Below are 20,178 nucleotides of genomic sequence, written 5' to 3'. Positions count from 1 at the left end.
ACATTTTATTCATTTTTTTTTCTGAATCAACAAGTCAACCTGAATCAAAGATGAATTTATAGGCACTATTACACCCATTTCCTTTGACACAATCCATGCAAAATCCAATCAAGAGAAACCAAGAGGTTTTATTCATGAAATCCTACTCAAGACTTACAATAGTCTGCAGCCGGATATTCATATTGGCTGCTTCCCAAAAGGAACAAGTTACCTTAAAAATCCCACTGGAACACATTTCACTTGTACCAAAAATGTATAGAAATGAATCATGACTTTTAAAGCAATCCTAAATAACATCAAGATTCAAGTCTATAAATTCACGTATGAAATAGTCAAAGGAAGCTTTATTTTTCATTTTAAATTATCATTTAATGGCTATACAACTCCCCCACATATTCTACCAAGCTTCTCATACTTATTCAAACAGCAGGAAACAAGAGATTCTATATCAAGTATAATAACTGCAGACTTGCAGTGTCAACTTTATTCACCAAAAGAATAATGTCCCTGAAACAAATAATATAAATTGAATAAAACCGAATGAATCCAAAGCAACCATCTTCAGGTGGTATAGGTGTGTTTTCACAGGTTCTTATTTAGCCACTCAATGTAGTTGTTAGCAATTCTGTGTCCTATATTTAAGGCAAAAGGGCCTGTAATAAATGATACAACACCATGAAAAAAATTGTCAACGTGTTCATGTGTTACCTCAACTCCTGCTTCCCTAAGACGGGAAACATAAATGATTCCATCATCCCTCAAGACATCATATTGACAAGTGAGGACATATGTAAGTGGTAAGCCCCGAAGCTTAATGTCCTCAACTAAAAGTGGTGCCAGCTTTGGATCCAGTACACCTGGATATTTGTGCCCAGTTTTGGAATTTCTATGTGATGGGTTAGTATAAACGTGACCTTTTTTAAATCTTTCAGGTAGCCACTTACTCCAGTTTACAAATTTAAACAAATGGTTGAGCTCTGTAGGAACATGTTGGTTGGTCTCTAAAGCTTTGGAAAAAAAGTCATCTGATGGAAAATATTCACTGAGGAATCTGATTAGTATTGCTTTAGACAGAAATGGCATGTTTTTATTATCCAGGTAGGATGGCAATTCGGCATCAATAGTCTGAAGACCAGGGTACAATAAAGCTTGAATCTTGAATTTAGCTTTGAGGTCCCGGTCATCTAGAATCTAGAAAAGAAAAGTATTTATTAGAAATATTTTTTTCCTATGAAAGATGGACTACTTAATATGTTTCATATTTTTTAATGTAAGCCATTAAAATTTCAAAGCTTATACATTTTCTATCTCTTTTATTCAAAATTGTAAGGGAAAAACCTTAACTGATACGTTTTTCACAGTATTTGTTATCTGGCAATTTTCTGCACTAATGAGTTTTGAAGAAAATTGCAAATAAAATACTGAAAGATATCTCATTACACTTGCTACCAAAAGATATCTTGAAAACTTCAGTATGTTCCAACCTTATTCATCAATGGCTATAATTTAACTATTCTTTATTATTACTCTGTAGAGTTTAAATGCTTTAGGAATTATTTGATTTTTTTTCCAATTCATTTTTATAGTCAAAATAGGCTGGATAGAGAAAAAGAGCAGAGTGAGGGAAGATTTAAAATTCTTCTCCGTGTAAAGTACAGGTCATGTCCGACTCAATATACTAACTTTGTCCCAAAAAGTGACCTCTTATTCCCCCAAAATTATTTCCTCTTGATAAATTTTTGGGTTTTTGTCTTCTGTCATTCACAGCTGACATGTAGGTGTTAAATTTACTTTGATAGTGTTATTGAGCTTGCTTTATTCTTGAAATGGGGCTGAAGTTACATTTTTCACAATGAAATAATCATCGACAAGTAGCTATCTAGTGAATTTCCTCCTGAATCAATTGTCGTCTTGGGCTTCATTGCAAACATGGTAGATGGCCTGCATGCCACTTCTTGCTCTGGACTAATCAGCAAACTAAAAATCTAGGGCTTCTAGGTTCAATTAGCATGCATAATTCTATGATTCTCCATTTTGGATTCCTTAGAAGATCCTGAATCTTTCAGGGTAATTAAAAATTATGACTTCCTATTCTTAGGTATCCATTGTGAAAAGTCCCAAGGTAACTAAACTAGTATCAGGAGAGCTTCAGATAACAGAGATCAGTAACATGTATAAATCCATTTTGGATGCATTACTCTCAAATGGGTAATTCTTACCTGCTGGGTTACAGCTGCAGCTAAGTTACCTCCTGCGCTGTCTCCTGCAATGGCGATGCGGCTTGGGTCTACATTATATTTCTCCAGAATGCTGCTTTGTAGAAAGTATTTTGATACTGAGTACACATCTTCAAATGCAACTGGGAACCGATATTTTGGAGCTAGTCTGTAACTTTTGGAATTAATTAAAAACACAATGAAAGAAATATATAAATTACTTTTGTTGGTAAAACAAAATTAATTTATCACTCGATTTACACTATTGATACTAGATTTTAAAAGATGATTTTCTTCTATATAGAATTTGCTTAATTTTTTTGAATTCCTGACTTACTTGTGTGCTAAATGATCAATATTTTTTTTCCATTTTACCAACTAATTCTAATATGGTCTGTTTTGTCAATATAATAATTAAGCTTCATAGGAAGATATGCTTTATGGAAGCTATGAATTATATGGAATAATCTGAGACATAATAATCTTTTACTTTGAAAAATACCATTAGCTATTTTTAAAGCAACTGGTAAGCAAGACTGATGTAGTAATCTGTGAAAATATCCTTAAGGAAGACAAGGAAGAACCACAGACCACAGATAAGAGATAGGAGACATCTCAGTCACAAAAGGAATTGGGTTGTGGAAAGCATCTCAGAAGGGACCATGCTGGTTCCTTTGAAAGTAAAGGAAACGGGGCAAAAAAAGAAAAATTCCGTTATTATAACTTTGCAATAAAGGTAGTGTTACTACCAATAGTGTTGGGTAGTTTCCATATAAGAAACAATAGTTTGTCTGGATTACCACAAATCACTGACAATCTTTACATTTTTATATTTTGAAATGATTTGTGCATTTCAGTTTATTTATTTAAATATTATTACACCGTCTTCCAATCATATTCTATTTGTTTATAATTAGCAAAAAGTATAAAAGACAGTAAATATAAAACTACATTAGCTATCCATTATAAATACGAAATAATACTTATAGCACAGTATCTGCAAGGAAGTATAATTTAGCAACCAATAACAATATATATGGCTTCAATGTGCCAGCATGTGCTATTAATAATCATTAATTAATTTTTCATTTACGGAAAAAGATTAGGAAAATATTAATGAATGAAAATGTCTCCTTCAAACCAAATTCTCACTCGACTGACACCACAACAGCATTTAGTCTTTCTGATGTCCATCTTGATAAGAGGTCATAGGCTTTCATTCCTGTGAAAAATAAGTGGCAAAACATGTTTTATTACTCTTGCAATACCAATACACAGTACATGCGTCAAAAACAATATGGGACAAGGTCTTTAGACTACCACAAGAGTGAGCCTAGCATGTTACCATAGAAAGCTAAGAAACATCAAGCTCATTTTATTAATAGCAGAAATGTTCCTGCCTTGTGTTCATGTGAAGTTTGAAGTCCTAAGCCTACAAATTCTAATGAGCTGTTTTCAGTTTCTTTTGGGAGGGACTTTCTGGAAACTTTCCATGAATCGCTAATCTAACGTTTCCCAATCTTGGCAACTTCAAGATTTGTAGATGCCAGTTCCCAAAATTCTACTGGCTGAAGATTTCTGGGAGTGGATATTAATTTTGGGAGCATCATAACATTATTGAGGAAGGGAAAAACTGCTCTAATCTCTACCATTCAGGGATTCCTTGGAATGATACGGCTCCCGATGAGGCTGCCAAGAAAGACTACCAAAGAAGAAAAGCAAGTTGTTAACAGGATGTGAAGATCTTTTAAAATGGGTTTTGAACATTCCCATCTTTAAATTGGAGTAGGAATACTTTTTTATTGATTAAGTACAGTTTTAGTGTGCCTGGGTATGTCTTCCTTCATCTTTGTGAAGTTCAATGATCTATCTGATTTGAAAGAAGTAGGATTTTTTGTTTTTTCTAATGGGAAACTAACATGCAGATAAACTGGCAAGAGCTGGAGAGGTTAGGAGGCACAACCTCATCAATTTGCCTTTTGACAATTGTGTATCTTGTACCTTCTATGTGATTCATTTTGTGAGAATCATCAGGATGGTTTTAAAAAATTAATTAATTAACCACCAACTCAAGAAGGTTGATATCTCTGTTATACGTACTTCAATAAAAGCCCTGGGACATCAGAAGAAATAGATACATTTATATTTGAGACCCACAGTAGTGGAATAAAATACTTATGCTTACTTGCTGATGCTGAACACCATCCACCTCCATGGATGAAAATCACTGCTCTTTTCAAGACATCTGACTGCTTTGTAGGAATGTAAAGACGTACTGGAATATGGCTAAATTCTGTGTCTGTTACAATAACTTTTTCATCAGATGTAGGTGCTGTATATCCAGTCATCATGTACAGATTTATAACATCTATATAGCGTCCAAGACCCAACTTCTCCACAATTGTGGCCTGCAAAACAAATGTTAACAGCCTTTTTTTTTTTTTTTTTTGCTTCGAAGAAATATCAGCATCTGTTGCCTTGAGATATCTCCATGAGATACTCCAAGGACATTCTGAAAGAAATTCATGGTTACAGAGCCCATCATTTCAGGTTCCTGCAGATACTAGAAATAGCAAGCAAGAGACTCTGTAAAGGGAGAGAAAACAGGGAGGTAATAAAGTAATAAAGACGTAAATAATATGAAATATGAAAGGAAGACCTCAGACAGAGAAGGATTCAAAGTTAAAAGTTAAAAGCTAACTATACAAATTGTAATTATATCAAAATTTAATAGGATAGAGAAGGAATTAAAAATATAACTGTTCAGTGATTCATGGTCTAATGACCACAGGGGGTCAACAGAAGATTAATAATTTACTCTATTATACTGATTTGCCATCACTTTCCCTATTCTTTGTCAAAGAAATTGCTAACATTTTTGAGTATTCCTATGATAGGATATTGTTAACCAAGTGCTACCATTTGCCTTTCCTAATAAAATATTATAATAGTAAAACTTGTTTTACTAATCCTGGTTTAGGTGAGGTTTCCACACAGGAATTCTGAATACTATTTAAACTGAGATTGCCCCTGTGGAAAGGGGGCTATTGAAACTATAGCTGAAATCCTGCTATACAGCATCTTCTACATGGAATCAAATTATAACACCTTACCGAATAAAATATCTGCAACTACTGTGATCAGATCAATATGAAGTAGTTTCTCTGAATGTGGCCAAATTCTACTATTCTGTATGTAAAATTAGGCAAATTGTTCACTGTTAATCCAGCACCAATCTAATATATTATTCTGTCTGCCTATATTTTTATTTTTTACTATTATTGTTGTTGTTTTTAATGCTCATCTGTGACCATAGTAAAAATTGATTTAATACTTTGGAATGCTGACAAGTACACACAAAACCTTTGGACCTCCAAGAGTTATTACATTTTTAATTCAGGGGTGTTTCAAGAGTGAGTGATTGGTTATGATGTGACCTCCATTGACAAGTGGAATTTTGAATATTATCTAAATCTATCACCTTAACTTTAGCTGACTTTTGGACCTTAGAAGGTAGGTATACACTATAGTACTAAACACTGGGATAATCACCAATAGCGCAGCTGCCCCAAGCATATAGAATATTTTTAACTAGGTGCTACCATTTGCCTTTCCTAATAAAATATTATAATAGTAAAACCTGTTTTACTAATCCTGGCTTAGGGGTGTTTCCGCCTTGTCCCTCCTTATGTTATCCTCACAACAACCCTCTGAATTAAGAGGGAGTGATTGGTTATGACGTGACCTCCATGGACAAGTGGGATTTTGAATATTGTCTAAATCTATCTAATCCTGGCTTAGGTCAGGTTTCCACACTTAGGAATTCTGGCTGAAAACGATTTGAGTTGGGACTGCTTTATGGACAAGTGGCCATTGAAACTGTAGCTCAAGTCGACTATATGGCATATTCTACAAGGACTCATTTATAACACCTTAGCTAATAAAATATCTGGGAAATACTGATCTTTTTCAAGTGCAACTACGGTTGTCAATATAAAGTAGTATCTCTTAACATGGCCAAATTGTACTATCCTGTATGTAAAATTAGGCAAATTGTCCACTGTTAATCCAGCACCAATCTAATATATTATTCTGTCTGCCTATATTTTTATTTTTTACTATTATTGTTGTTGTTTTTAACGCTCATGGTTATGACATGACCTCCACGGACAAGTGTGGTTTTGAATATTGTCTAAATCTATCACCTTAACTTTAGCTGACTTTTGGAACTTAGAAGGTAGGTATCCATTATAGGACTAAGCCCTGGGATAATTAGCCACCAATAGCACATCATATATGTTAATTCAACTTATCCACAAAACAATTTTCACCTGATTTTAATTATTTTAATCATCAAGCCTTTGTTTACATTTCTCAGCACAAATTACTTTCCTTTACTCTATTCCCACCTATTCTTCCTTTGAAGGGTATCATTCTTCCCTGTCTGGCAAATGACTCTATTCTAGTTTTCTTCCTGGCTTCCTTTTATGCCTTATTCTCATGATCTACTACAACATGACAGGTGTTCCAGATAAAGTAGAAACATTGACCTGAGAGGTAGTTTGAACTAGTACAGGGGTTTCCAATTCATGGCTCTGGAGCTGCATGTGGCTCTTTTGCCCCTTTGCTGTAGCTCCCTGTCAGGTGATCTCACCAATGGCAGGCCTTGCCCCTCACCCACCTCTCCTAGTCACTCCTCGCCTGGCTTGAGAAGGTAAGGGTGATAGTGCAGGATGGAGAAGTGGTCGTGGCTGATTCTCCAGCACCTTCTCTCTGGCTGGTGCTTCTTCTGGCCCTTGTTGGTGCTGAGTGTCTCAGTCACTTTGGGAGATGCCACCCTGAGACACAGTTGGCCCACCCAACTGTGACCAATGCTGGCCTCACTAATATGACAGCTGGTGGAATTGGAATAGGATCCAGGAGGGGATGACAGAAAAGGGGCTTCAGCTTTAAACCTTACATGGGACTTTCACCACCCAGAGGACACTTTTCAATCAAAGCCACTGGGGCACCTATCTGCTGAATAAGTAAAGATGCTCAGGGCAGTTGGAAAAGCGGGCTGGCCCCATCAAACCTTACACACCCACTCTGGGGGCCTGGCTGGGAGAGCTGGAGCAACCTTGTCAAAGATGCTCACCCATCAGGTGGTCAACCTATGTGCCCCATGTACCTTTGCTGCACATTGGTTGAGCCCAGCCCCCACTTAAGGAGGGTCTTCCCGCTCATGCTTCCCCTTCTGGCCCACCAGAGCCAGCCAGCCAGGGGATTATGAGAGGAGAAGAAGGGCCATCTTTGGGGAAGCCTCTGCCGGAGCTTGCGCTCATTCCTTATTCCTCAGCCAGCCCGGATTGCCAAAAGTTGCCAAGAAGAAAGAAAAGGAGCAGCGAAGAACCCCAAGGACAGCTTGATTGGTTCGCCCAGTCTCGGCTTTCTGAGAGAGAGAACAGAGAGAGAGAGAAAACAGAGAGAGAGAGAGAGAAAGAGAGGGAGAGAGATAAAGAAAGAAAGCAGGGGGAGAAGAGAGATAGAGAGGGAAAGGGGGAAAAAGAGACATAGAGAAACATAGAAAGAGGAGGAGAAAGAGACAGAGAGAAAGAGACAGTGGTGGATTCCCACCAGTTTGGACCAGTTTGGCTGAACCAGTAGTAGTTTGGCATCCTGGGCCGCTGGAACCTGCAGTGACCCAGGCCTGCCATTCCCCAAACTGGTTCTCCCAGCAGTGCCTTTGGCACTGCAATCTTGTTTTTTGTTTTTTGCTTCTGCACATGTGCGGAGCAATTTTTATTGTACAACACACAACAAGTGTGCATCAAGCGCGCATCAAACATGCATCTCATGGCCATGAGCAAACAAGCAGTAGCGGCTGCCCTAACCCACCCCTGGAAAAACACATAGAGAAATAGAGAGAAGGCAGAGAGAGGGTAGAGAGAGGGGGACAAGAGAAAGACATAGAGATACAGAGACATATATACAGAGAAAGGGGAGAGGGAGGGACAGAGGGAGAGGGAGGGAAGGAGAGATATATACAGAGAGAGGGGGAGAGAGAGGGAAGAGAGAGAAATTCATAGACATACAGAGAGATATATTCACAGAGATGGGGAGAGAGCGGGGGGAGAGAGAGATGTCAAAAAGGTTTTGTGGTTCCCAGAGTGTTTTTAATGAGAATTTTAAAAAACAAACTTTTACAAATATTTACTTCCCTCCCCTCCCTCCCCCCCTCCCCCCCAACCTCCCTCCCCATCCGACTTCCCAGAACCAATGCAGGTATAGATCTTGACAAAAACACACTTAAAAAGAAAAAAAGATAGTTGATAACATCTTTCAATTGAACTTTAGCTCCTTCTTGCTAGACTAGCTCTAGACAATTTATATCATTCATGGTCTTTAATCATAAGCTATTTGGAATTTCTTAGTCCCATATTTATTTTGAGTATAATCAATCCATCTTTTCCACTCCAGTTTGTATCTCTCGTTTGAATGGTCCTTAAGATATGCAGATATTTTAGCCATCTCAGCTAGATTTGTTACTTTCAATGTCCATTCTTGAATAGTAGGCAAATCTTCCTTCTTCCAGTATTGCGCCACCAACAATCTAGCTGCAGTTATTAAATGCAAAATCAAATTAATCTCTACAACTGTACAATCAGTAATTACACCTAACAAAAATAACTGAGGGGTAAACTTTATCCTTTTTAAAAAACATTTTGCATAATCCACCATATTTTTATCCAAAATGCTTTAACTTTTTTGCAAGTCCACCATATGTGAAAATATGTAGCGTCCACACAATCACATCTCCAGCATTTAGGTTGTAAATTCGGATACATAGAAGCCAATTTTTTAGGATCTAAATGCCATCAATAGTGGGGATAAGGGGCAACCCTGCCTTGTACCTTTCTCAATTTTAAATGAATCTGTTAAACTTCAATTAACTATGATTTGAGCTGTTTGTTGCTGATATATTGCTTTAATTGATTGTAAGAAATGCTCTCCTATTTGCATTTTTTGCAATATTTTCAGCAGGAATTGCCAATTCACTCGATGAAAGGCTTTCTCAGCATCTAAAAATATAAGCGCAGCAGGGATTTGGTTATTCTTTCCCAAGTATTCTAATGTATTAACAATTAGTCTTACATTACTTCTCATTTGTCTCCCTTGAATAAAACCTGTTTGATCATTATGAATTGATTGCTGAATAACCAGCATTAACCTATTTGCTAGTATTTTAGTAAAAGTTTTATAATCTATATTGAGTAATGATATAGGTCTATAATTTTTTGGTTGAGTAAGATCTTGATCTTCTTTAGGTATCAGGGATATGAAGGCTGTCTTCCAAGATGGGGATACCTTCCCTTCCACTTGGATCTTATTAAATAATTCCTTAAGGGGTTCTACCATTTCTAGTTGTAAATTTTTGTAATAAGCCGCCATCAAGCCATCTGTACCTGGTGCTTTCCCTACCTTTAGCTGTTTAATTACCTGGAGAATTTCCCCCGAAGTTATTGGTTGATTCAGTCTTTCCCTCTGCTGGTCTTTAACTTTGGGTATTTTTTCTTTGTCCAGGTATTTATCTATATCTAAGCCTTGAATTTTATCATTCGTGTACAATCCTATAAAAAATTCTCGAAAGACCTTTTGAATCTCATCCTGTTGGTAGACTTCCTTCCCTTTATAATGTATTTTCGATATATTACGAGATTTCTGTTTTTTCCTAATAAAATATGCTAACCATCTGCCAGATTTATTTGCATTACAGAAGGTGTTATGTTTTGCATATAGCAAATTGGTAGCTACCTGATCTGACATAAGCATATTAAATTGCTCTCTTAATAAGGTAATTGCTTCTTTAATCTTTTTGTCTCCTGGTTTTAAAATTAACTCTTGCTCTCTCTTCCTAATTTCATCTTCAAGTTCAATTCTCTTTTCCCCCTGTTTGTGTCTATGTAATTTATTTAAATTTATCAAAATTCCTCCCATATACGCTTTACTTGCGTCCCATACCATTTCCATAGATGTACCCTTATTCATATTAAAAACAAAGTATTCTCTTAACAATTTTTTACATTCATTTATATTTTTCTCATATCTAAATAAATTTTCATTCAGTCTCTAAGTCCTTCTTGCTTGCATCCCAACTCCCAACTCCATCCAAACTGGGTTATGATCTGATAAGGCTCTGGAACATATCTTTTTCCTCTTTACCCTAGAAAGCAAATCATTGGTTATTAGTATAAAATCAATCCTAGAAAAGGATTAGTGTCTATCAGAAAAAAAAGTGAAGTTGTATTCTTCTGCATTCCTTTTTCACCAGATACCTCTCAATTCAAAATCATCTATCATGTCGAAAAAGGACTTAGGTAGTTTCGCTCACATTTGAATATCTTGCCGAAAAGCCTTCTTATATTTCTTGGTATCCATAACGCCATTGCAATCACCCAGTAATATGCAGTATCTATAGTCCCAATGTACTAACTTAGCATGAAGCATTTTATAAAATTTGTCTTGTTGTTGATTGGGAGCATATATTCCCAATAGCAGTATCCTTTTCCCTTCTAATATCAGATCTATTGCAATATATCTTCCTTGGGGGTCTGCTTCAATTAATTCAGCTTTCAAGTCCCAGAGTTTTTTAACAACCAGTTTTCAAAGACGCTCACCCATCAGCTGGTCAACCCATGTGCCCCATGCAACTTTGCTGCACATTGGCTGAGCCCAGCCCCCACTTAAGGAGGGTCTTCCCACTCATGCTCAGTCTTCTGGCCCACCATAGCCAGCCAGGGGATTATGAGAGGAGAAGAAGGGCCATCTTTGGGGAAGCCTCTGCCAGAGCTTGCGCTCATTCCTTATTCCTCGGCCAGCCCAGATTTCCAAAAGTTGCCAAGAAGAAAGAAAAGGAGCAGCGAAGAGCCCCAATGACAGCTGGGGTTGCCCCAATCTTGGCTTTAGACATAGAAAGAGGAGGAGATAGAGAGGGAGGGGGGGAGATAGGGAAAGAGAGACATAGAGAGACACAGAGAGAGATTCATAGGGGAAGAGAGGGGAGATAGAGAAGGGGAGAGAGAGGGACAGAGATACAGAAAGATACAGAGAGAGGGTCAGAGAGAGGGAGAGAGAGACGGAGAGAGAGACATAGAGAAACAGAAGGGGGAGAGTCAGAGAGATACAGAAAAATATACAGACAGAAGAGAGGGAGACAGAGATACAGACAAACAGAGAGAGAAGGGTAGTGGGGAGAGATAGAGAGGGGGAGAAAGAGACATAGAGAGAGACACAGAGAGTGGGGAGAGAGAGAGACAGAAGCAGAGAAGGGTAGATAGAGAGGGAGAGGGTGGAGGGAGAGAGACAGTGAAACAGAGAGGCACAGAGAGAGGGGGAAAAAGAGACTGAGAGAAAGAGACAGTGGTGGGTTCCTTAGGGTGACCAGACATCCCGGATTTGGCGGGACAGGCCCGATTTTTCATCATTTTTCCCGCGTCCCGCCCACTTCTCAAAAACCCCTGCTTTATTTTGGCGCTCGGTGGCTCTCCCGCCCATCATCAGCTGCCGCTAGCTCGCTCATTCCTTTCCCCCATCTATTCTATTCTACACTAAAAATCTAAGCTAGCCCAGCCTGCCGCTCACTGATTGGCCTGGACTCCAGCCAATCAGTGAGCTGGCTGGGATGGAAAACTTTAAGCACGCGGCATCCTAGCCAGCTCACTGATTGGCTGGAGTCCGCTTAAGCACGCCGCGTGAGTCTCCATTTCATTTCGCCTTCGCCGTTTGCTTTTGCTGCTTCACTGGTGAGTAACCGGTGGGAATTGGGAGGCTTCGCCGCTTCGGGTGGGCGGCGGTGGCCTTTAGCAAGGGAAGGCCTTCCCTAGGGAGTCTGGCTTTCCCCATCCCCCACCCCACCTCCTCCACTAGCCTTTGTCCCTCCACAGTAGGGAGGCTGGGGGGAGGAGACGGCCCTCCTCTCCTTCTCCCCCTTTGCGGAGTTGGGCTGGTGGGCCGTCTTCTCCCCCCAGCCACCCTACTGTGGAGGGACAAAGGCTAGTGGAGGAGGCGGGGTGGGGGATGGGGAAAGCCAGACCGCGGTGGCTACTACCAGCCCGCGGCCTCCCTACCCTGAGAGAGAAACCCGGGAGAAGATGCGGGGAGGAGGGGAATTCGCATGGGGCGGGCTGCAAGAGGGAAGGAGGGAGTCTGGATTGCTGCAAAACAAGTCTTGGGAAGTCCTTTGCACCGGCTAGAAAAGGTCTTCACTCCCTCCCTCTTCTTGCAGCACGGCCCGCACTTGGGGCTGCAGTGATTTCTATCAAAGCAAACGTGGGCGCAGCCAAAGAGCTTCTCTGAACGGGGCTGAAGGGAGGGAACCAGGAGCCCAGTGGCTGCAAGAGCGCCGCATGCCCGCCGCAAACAAAGCACATCCACGCCCGCCGATAACTCCTGCACGGGAGAAACGACCCGGGCTCCCCCGGGAGACACCCACCCCCAGGCCGGGGGGGGCTGCAGGTGGGGGAAGGGCGGGGGGTGGAGGAGCCACCGCAAGGGCATCGCATTTACCCCTGCACCGAGGCTGGAAATGGCAAAGGCGGCCAGGAAGGTCCGATCGGCCGAGACTATCACTCCGTGCTTCCTTCCCTAAAAATTTACATTTCTGTCAGAGGAAAGGTCACAGTGTTGTGTGGTAGGCGGAGCTCGGAGCACAACGGAGAGAGAAGGAAAGCGGGCGATAGTACTGGCTCCCGCGAAGCGGAGCCTTTAGGGATTAGGGAAGGGAGCCAGCCGTGGAAGGGAAGGGAGTGTGCGGGGCCGTGTGTGTGTGCATGCGCGTAGGCAAGCCGCTGTGGAGTTGCGTCTGCCTTTGCCAAGGGAATATGTTGCTGCTGCAGTGGTTGCTGGCCTCCCGTTGCCAAACGGCACCTGGAAGCCATGAGCGGTGGACGCAGCCCTTGGCGGCTTCTAGCAGGGAACCGTAGCGAGCATCTCCCCCTTCGGCTGCAGCTTCCTTTCCTCTCTCCACCCGCCGATGCTGTGGCTGCTTTTCGCTTCTCTGCCTCTTCCTGGGGATCGTGGAGGAATCTTGGTCTGGCATCATTGTGTATACCCATCCCAGCCGGCCGGTATTTTGTCCCTTCTGTCTCCCCATTGCTCAGAAAAGCAACTTTGGGAAGGTCCTTTGCTAGCAGGCAGGTTCTAGGACGCCTGCTGCCACCAAAGGACCTTCCCACAGTTGCTTTTCTGAGCAACGGGGAGACAGAAGGGACGCAATCTCCTTTCATTCTCCCTCTGCCTCATTCACTCGTTCGGGCAGCAGAGAACGAAAGAAAATTGCATAGCCAAGGACAAAGGAGCCTGCAGCCTCCTTCATTCAAATGTTCAGGCAGCAGGGATGGGGGGGAGGCTTTCTCGCATGCCTTCTTTCTCTGAAGCCGTGCTGGATTTAGCAAACCTTGGGATTGTGCAGCAGCCGAAGATCGCCTGGTTAAAAAGGAGGAAGAGGAGGCTCCACTAGTCCGGAGCCCATCCGCAGTGGCAGGGATCCCCCACACACATACACACACACACACGGAGGGAGGAGAGACAGAGAGAGAGAGAGAGACACACAGAGAATGACAGAGAGAGGGAGGGAGGGAGATAGAGGTAAAGAGCCACACAGAGAGTGAGAGACAAACAGATACAGAGAGAGGGAGAGGGAGAGGGAGGGAGTGTTTATGCACAGAAGGGAGATTTAAAACTTCGGAGTGAATCCGGGAAGAGGGAAGAGATGGAGGACTGGCTTTTCACTCCGATTTCTGAGCCCCCAGCTGTTAGTGACGGAGAAGGACGAAGGAAGAGGTTGCATTTTTGTTAGGCTGAAAGAGCTGTGGCGTTTTAAAGAAGTCCCGTTCTTTTTATTTAAGCACGAAAGGAAAAATCTGCAAAAAGCCCGGGGAAATGTTCCTTGCAAAGCATCGTGGTCTCAGAGAATGCAAATGAAGGTGCTTATCTCCCCGCCCGGCTCGGAGTCATGCTGAGTCCCATTCAGAGGGCAGAGGGACGCTGTGCTTTTTTTTGTTTTGTTTATGTTCTCACAACCATGCAAAGGTGGGTTTTGTGCTACAAGGATCTTTCTTTCTTTCTTTCCCTGTCTGCCGTTCCGATTGCAGTTGCTTCGGTTTAAAGCACCGTTTCTCATTCCTTGCAAAACTGGGGCAGGACTGCCTCTCCTTGCAGCACGCTCGGTTGCAAAATGTTCCCCTGATTTGGTTTATAAGTTCGCAGCAAGGCAATTCAACAAATAGGAAAGTTTTAATAAGATTTTCTGACTTTATTTGGTCTCTGCTGCCCCCCCCACCCCCAATCCCTCCCAAGGAGAGAGTGGGAAGGAGAGGAAGGAAGGAGGGAGGGGGAAGGAAAAGAAGAAGGGAGGGGGGAGAAGATAGAAGGAGAAAAGATGGAAGGAAGGAGAAAGAAGGAGGAAGGAGGAAGATGGCAGAAGAAAGGAAGAAAAAGAAGAAGGGAGGGAGAAAAGAGGGAAGGAGGTGGGAAGAAAAGGGGAAGAGAGGGAAAGAGCAGAAAGATGAGGAGGATGAAGTTGATAGGCAAGAGGAAGGAGGAAGGAAGGAAGAAAGAAAAAGGGAGGGAGAGAGGAAAGAAGAAAAGATGGAACTAGAAAGGAAAGAAGGGAGGGAGGAAAGAGGAAGACAGGGAAAGAGCAGAAAGACAGAAGGTGAAGGTAGATAGGCAGAAGGAAGGAAGAAATAGGAAGGAGGGAAGGTGAAAGGATGGAAGGAGGAAGGAACAGAAGCGAAGAGGAAGAGAGAAATGGAAAGAGCAGAAAGACAGAGAAGGTAGATAGGCAAAAGAAAGGAAGTTGAAAGAATGGAAGGAGGAAGGAAGAGAAAAGGAGGAAGGGAGTGAGTGAGGAAAGAAGAGAGGATGGAAGGAGAAAGGAAGGAAGAGAAGAAAAGAGCAGAAGATGGATAAGGTGAAGGTAGATAAGCAAGAGGAATGAAGGAAGAAGTGAGATGTCTCGAGGAGGGGGAAAACATTTAGTGACCAAAGTTACAATGGCATTGAAAAAAGTGACTGATTACCATTTTTCACACTTAACAACCATTTTCACACTTAGCGACCGTTGCAGCATCCTCATGGTCACACGATGAAAATTTTGATGTTTGGCAACAGATTCATATTTATGATGGTTTCAGTGTCCTGGGGTCATGTAATTGCCTTTTGACAAAGTCAAATGGGGAAACCAGATTCACTTATGTTAATAACTTATCAGCTGCATTTATTCACTTAAGAACTGTGGCAAGAAAGGTGGTATAGTGACCAAAGTTACAATGGCATTGAAAAAAGTGACTGATGACCATTTTCACACTTAGTGACCATTTTCACACTTAGTGACCGTTGCAGCATCCTCATGGTCACGCAATCAAAATTTTGATGTTTGGCAACAGATTCGTATTTATGATGGTTTCAATGTCCTGGGGTCATATAATCACCTTTTGACAAAGTCAAATGGGGAAACCAGATTCACTTATGTTACTAACTTATCAGCTGCATTTATTCACTTAAAAACTGTGGCAAGAAAGGTGATATAGTGACCAAAGTTACAATGGCATTGAAAAAAGTGACTGATGACCATTTTTCACACTTAGCGACCATTTTCACACTTAGCGACTGTTGCAGCATCCTCATGGTCACGCGATCAAAATTTGGATGTTTGGCAACAGTTACAATTTATATTTGTAAATTGTAGTTATGTTGAAATTAAAAAAAAAACATTACAATACTATTTTTGCGTTGTATGAAAATTTTTGTTGCTCCGTATAACATTTTTAATCAACCCCCCCCCCCCGGTCAAAGGTGTCCCTCTTTACCAATCTGAAAATCTGGTCACCTTAGGGTTCCTACAAGTTTGGACCAGTTTGGCTGAACCAGTAGTAATTTGGCAGCCTGGGTCTCTGGAACCGGCAGTGACCCTGGCCTTCCATTCCCCCAAACTGGTTCTCCCAGCAGTGCCTACGACAGTGCCATATTATTTTTTGCTTCTGCGCATGTGAAGAGCAATTTTATTGTAAAGCGAGAGAGAGATGGGAGAAAGAGAGAGACATAGAGAGGGGTGAGGGAGAGGGGGAGAGGGAAGGAGAGAGAGAGAGATGTCAAAAGGTTTTGCGGTTCCCAGTGTTTTTTAACAACCAGTTTTCTGCCATAATAACCTGTTGGGTAGGCATGGCTATGGAGTCATGTGACTGGGTGAGTGATGTCAGTGTTTTCTGTGGGAAATGGGTCCAAATTGCTCTTTGAGTTTTTAAGTTTGCAGATCCCTGGCCTAGTAAAATGACTTCAATTTGTACTTAAAAAGTACTGACCTAGTCAGAAAAAAAGCACAACTGAAGAAAAAGGTTTTGTAGTTGGATAAAGCAGAAGTGAACTCTCAAGAAAGATTATGAAAAGATGGAAGAAGCCCTGCAGAACTAATGATTTACTAATACTATATCTTCTACTAATAGATAAGGCAAATAGTACTCTGGGTAGGACCAGGGGGGGTATTATTGCTGTGGGACATTGTTATTAGACTACCCTTGTAACATTACTCTATAAATTGCACTTGTCAAAAAGGTAGAATAAACTTGGCCCAAATCAAATCACTCACTGAAAAGAGCAAGGTACTTGTTTTCTTTCCCTTTGCAAGCACCCATAGGCAGATGAAAACTGATATGCCCCAGATTCAGTTCCAGCAAAGATGTTTGCACACCTGAACACAAACACAGAAGGCTGCTCATGCAGCAGCATGCAAAAAGACTAATGCATTGGGTGGACGTGAACAGCTAAAATGCAGAAACAATGTATATTAAACAATGAGTATTTACTCCAAGATTTGCCTATTTGGGAGGGCTTGTGGAAGCCAATAAAATGTAAATAAGGGTTTCCCTTTCTGCATGCAGGCACAAAATAAAATGCACAAACAAAATACATTACCTGCATTACTAGTTAAGCATTGCAATCTGGAAAAAATGAGACAGTGAGAAAAAAGAGTGCAAGAATTTACTCAGTTCAGCAGACAGATACAGAAGGTAAGAAGTATCTTTCCTTCCTTCTTTCTTTCTTTGTATCTTTTCCCCTAGCATTTTCTCTCAGGTGCAGTGTCTGTTCTTTTTTTTTGATCAACCAAGAATTGATCCATTTAATTACAGCAGGAATTGATCGCACAACTGGCTTTCATGCCTAAGGCTGGTCTAGAATTCACTCTCCCGGTTTCTATAGAAAGGAGGTTGCTCCTGATTTTATTATACTATACTGAGTTTATATCCAGAAAAGGTGTACAAAAATACATAAATTCCACTTCTCCCATTCCCCCGCCCCCCCAATAATATTCAGTATTTGCTTTTAGTATGAGGAGTCTTCATTTTACAGATTGTTAGTGTTCTTATTTCTTGGTTGTTGTTTTCCATGGCATTATCTTATTTCCCTAAAAGCACAACTTTCACCTTCAAGCATTTGCAGGCATAAGCACGGGAAATAAATGTCTCAACTTACTGCATGGTTTAGGCTTCTAATGCTAGCTTCTAAAAGGGTCAGCTTCCAGGGCTCCTCCACATTCTCTGGTAAAGGCTGGTAGATGTAGTAGGCTATCAAAGTTGAAGCTACCAGAAGGCATAAGAGTTTTCTTCCCATCTTTTACTTTGTCTACTTTATTCAACTCTAGCTTTTACTGACTAATCTCAGGAGGATTGAAATACTGACAAGTCAGCTGATCAAGAATTTCACTTGATCTCAATAGTAAAATTAGTGCCAGAGGCATTTGGTTAAATATTCACAAATTTTCAGTTGATAGAACTTTTTGCTTTGTTAATTACAGGGTCAGACAGTTCCTCACAGGTAATCTTTTTCTATATTCAAATATTTAAGGATTGCAACACACTTTCTTCGCTTTGCCTTGGAAATTACCTTTGAATTGCAGAACTGAAATTATAAGTGGCATAGTTGCTGGAGAGAAAGTAGAATTGCTGGATTTACAAAAGATAAAACAATAGAAAAATCATATTATTCAGATTAATAAAATAAAAATGCCATTACACTTCTCTTGCCTTTAATTTGTATTTATTTGTATTTATTAGTTTTGTATGCCACCCACTTTGGGAAGACTCCGGGCGGCTTACAATAAAAAAGGGAGGGGGAATATATAAGACAATACAACAATTTAAAATTACAGCAACACTCATACTTGAAGTGGGGCTGGATACTTCAACAGCCCCAGGCCTGCCGGAACAGCCAGGTCTTAGTGGTTCCGCTTTACGGAAGGCCGGAAGGGTAGTAAGGGTCCGGATCTCAATGGGGAGATCGTTCCAGAGGGCCGGAGCTGCAACAGAGAAGGCCCTCCCCCGGGGGGTCGCCAGCCGACATTGGCTGGCAGATGGAATCCGGAGAAGGCCTAGTCTGTGCAATCTAATCGGTCTTTGGGAGGTAATTATATACAGGTTATGTGTGTGTGTGTGTCTGTTTGTGTGTGTGTCTGTTTGTGTTGCATTTGTGCTGATAAATAAATAAAGGGAGACTAGTGTAGATTTATTTCAAGCTATTTAGCTCTTATCAGCTAGCCATACCCTTTCTGGGAATCGAACCTAGGCTGTATTACATATCAGGCAGTTGTATAAGCCACTAAGCCACAGGCTCTCCTCCTTTATCAGCTAAGCCAGGGAAATAGGTATGTATTGTGTCACACCCCTGATATGCCCAAATGTGGGAAGAAGCATACTGCTTCCCTTTTTCTGTCTTTCAGCTCACCTTAGGAGCCATCCAGGCAAATGTTGCCTTTATTACATTTGTGCTGTATTTGTGCTGATAAATAAATAAAAGGAGACTAGTATAGATCTATTTCAAGCTATTTAGCTCTCATCAGGTAGCCATACCCTTACTAGGAATTGAGCCTGGGCTGTATTACACGTATACATAAACATAAGTATACCTATACATATGTATGTATACACATACATGCATACATATACAAACGTATTAATCTCCAACAGATTCCAAAGAAAAACAATCACCAACTGAATCCTACACCATTTCTGACAAATGGCAGTCCAATCTCTTCTTGAAAGTCTCAAGTGATGAAGCCCCCACAACTTCAGAAGGCAAGCTTTTCCATTGGTTGATTGTTCTCCCTGACAAAAAATTCCTCCTTTTTTCTAGGTTGAATCTCTCATTGGTCAGTTTCCATCCATTATTCCTTGTCTGGCCTTCAGCTTGGCAGTCCCTCAAATATTGGAACACTGTTATTATATCTCCCCTGGTCTTCTCTTTACTAGACTAGCCATGCCCAGTTCCTGTAACAGTTCTTCATATGTTTTAGTCTCCAGTCCCCTTACCATCTTGGTTGTTCTCTTTTGCACTTTTTCTAGAGTCTCAACATCTTTTTTACATAAATTATATGATAAAAACTTAAGAGTTTTACTCATCAACTGCAAACCTTTTTATTCTCCTTGGGAGTTTTCCTCATTTATCCTAATTGCTGTGTTTGTGCCTCCACAAGCTTGTGTAAAGAGGCATTATGAACTAGATGATCAGATTATAGACGCTGAAGCCAAATACCAATATTCACTGGCCATTATTCTAGGTGATTTCGACAAAGGTAACATAAGGAAAGAGCTTTCAAAATATTTTCATCATGTCAATGCTTGCCACAGATACTTTAAACCATTGCTACACAACACTAAAAGCTGTGGGACACTCTGATCATTGCATGATTGAGCTTGTACCTACCTACAGACAAAGACTTAATAATATCATATGTCAGCTTTGTGAAGACCTATGTGTACCGAACAGGAACTTTTGAACATACAGTAACAATAAATCTTGGTTCACAGCTAAACTTAAGCAGGTGCGTCGTTCCAAAGAGGAAGCCTACAGAAAAGGCTGTAGAATACTGTACAATAAGGCCAGAAATGTATTAACAAGGAAGATCAGAGCAGCAAAAAGAATCTACTCT

General features: G+C 40.9%; 1 protein-coding gene across 2 annotated transcripts in view; it reads right to left on the bottom strand.

Moving 5' to 3' along the window:
- LOC116513882 (arylacetamide deacetylase-like) overlaps positions 1-17,894 on the bottom strand; it is a 68,791-nt gene extending 50,897 nt beyond the window's left edge. Inside the window, exons 1-5 of one of the 2 annotated variants that reach the window (XM_032225168.1) lie at positions 17,727-17,894; positions 4,402-4,624; positions 3,369-3,438; positions 2,220-2,391; positions 360-1,191 (exon numbers count right to left, since the gene is read on the bottom strand). In XM_032225168.1, the coding sequence (XP_032081059.1) occupies positions 583-1,191; positions 2,220-2,391; positions 3,369-3,438; positions 4,402-4,624; positions 17,727-17,864 (1,212 nt within the window). In that variant the 5' untranslated portion in view covers positions 17,865-17,894 and the 3' untranslated portion in view covers positions 360-582. Of the gene's footprint in view, positions 1-359; positions 1,192-2,219; positions 2,392-3,368; positions 3,439-4,401; positions 4,625-17,726 lie in introns of those variants that run through there. The other variant, XM_032225167.1, reaches the window with a different exon arrangement.
- Positions 17,895-20,178: the final 2,284 nt, after the last annotated feature.

This window comes from Thamnophis elegans, chromosome 10 (assembly GCF_009769535.1).
Source record: "Thamnophis elegans isolate rThaEle1 chromosome 10, rThaEle1.pri, whole genome shotgun sequence".
Taxonomy (NCBI): domain Eukaryota; kingdom Metazoa; phylum Chordata; class Lepidosauria; order Squamata; family Colubridae; genus Thamnophis; species Thamnophis elegans.
Note: the sequence above shows the minus strand (reverse complement) of the source record. Positions and strands in the feature narration are given on the sequence as shown.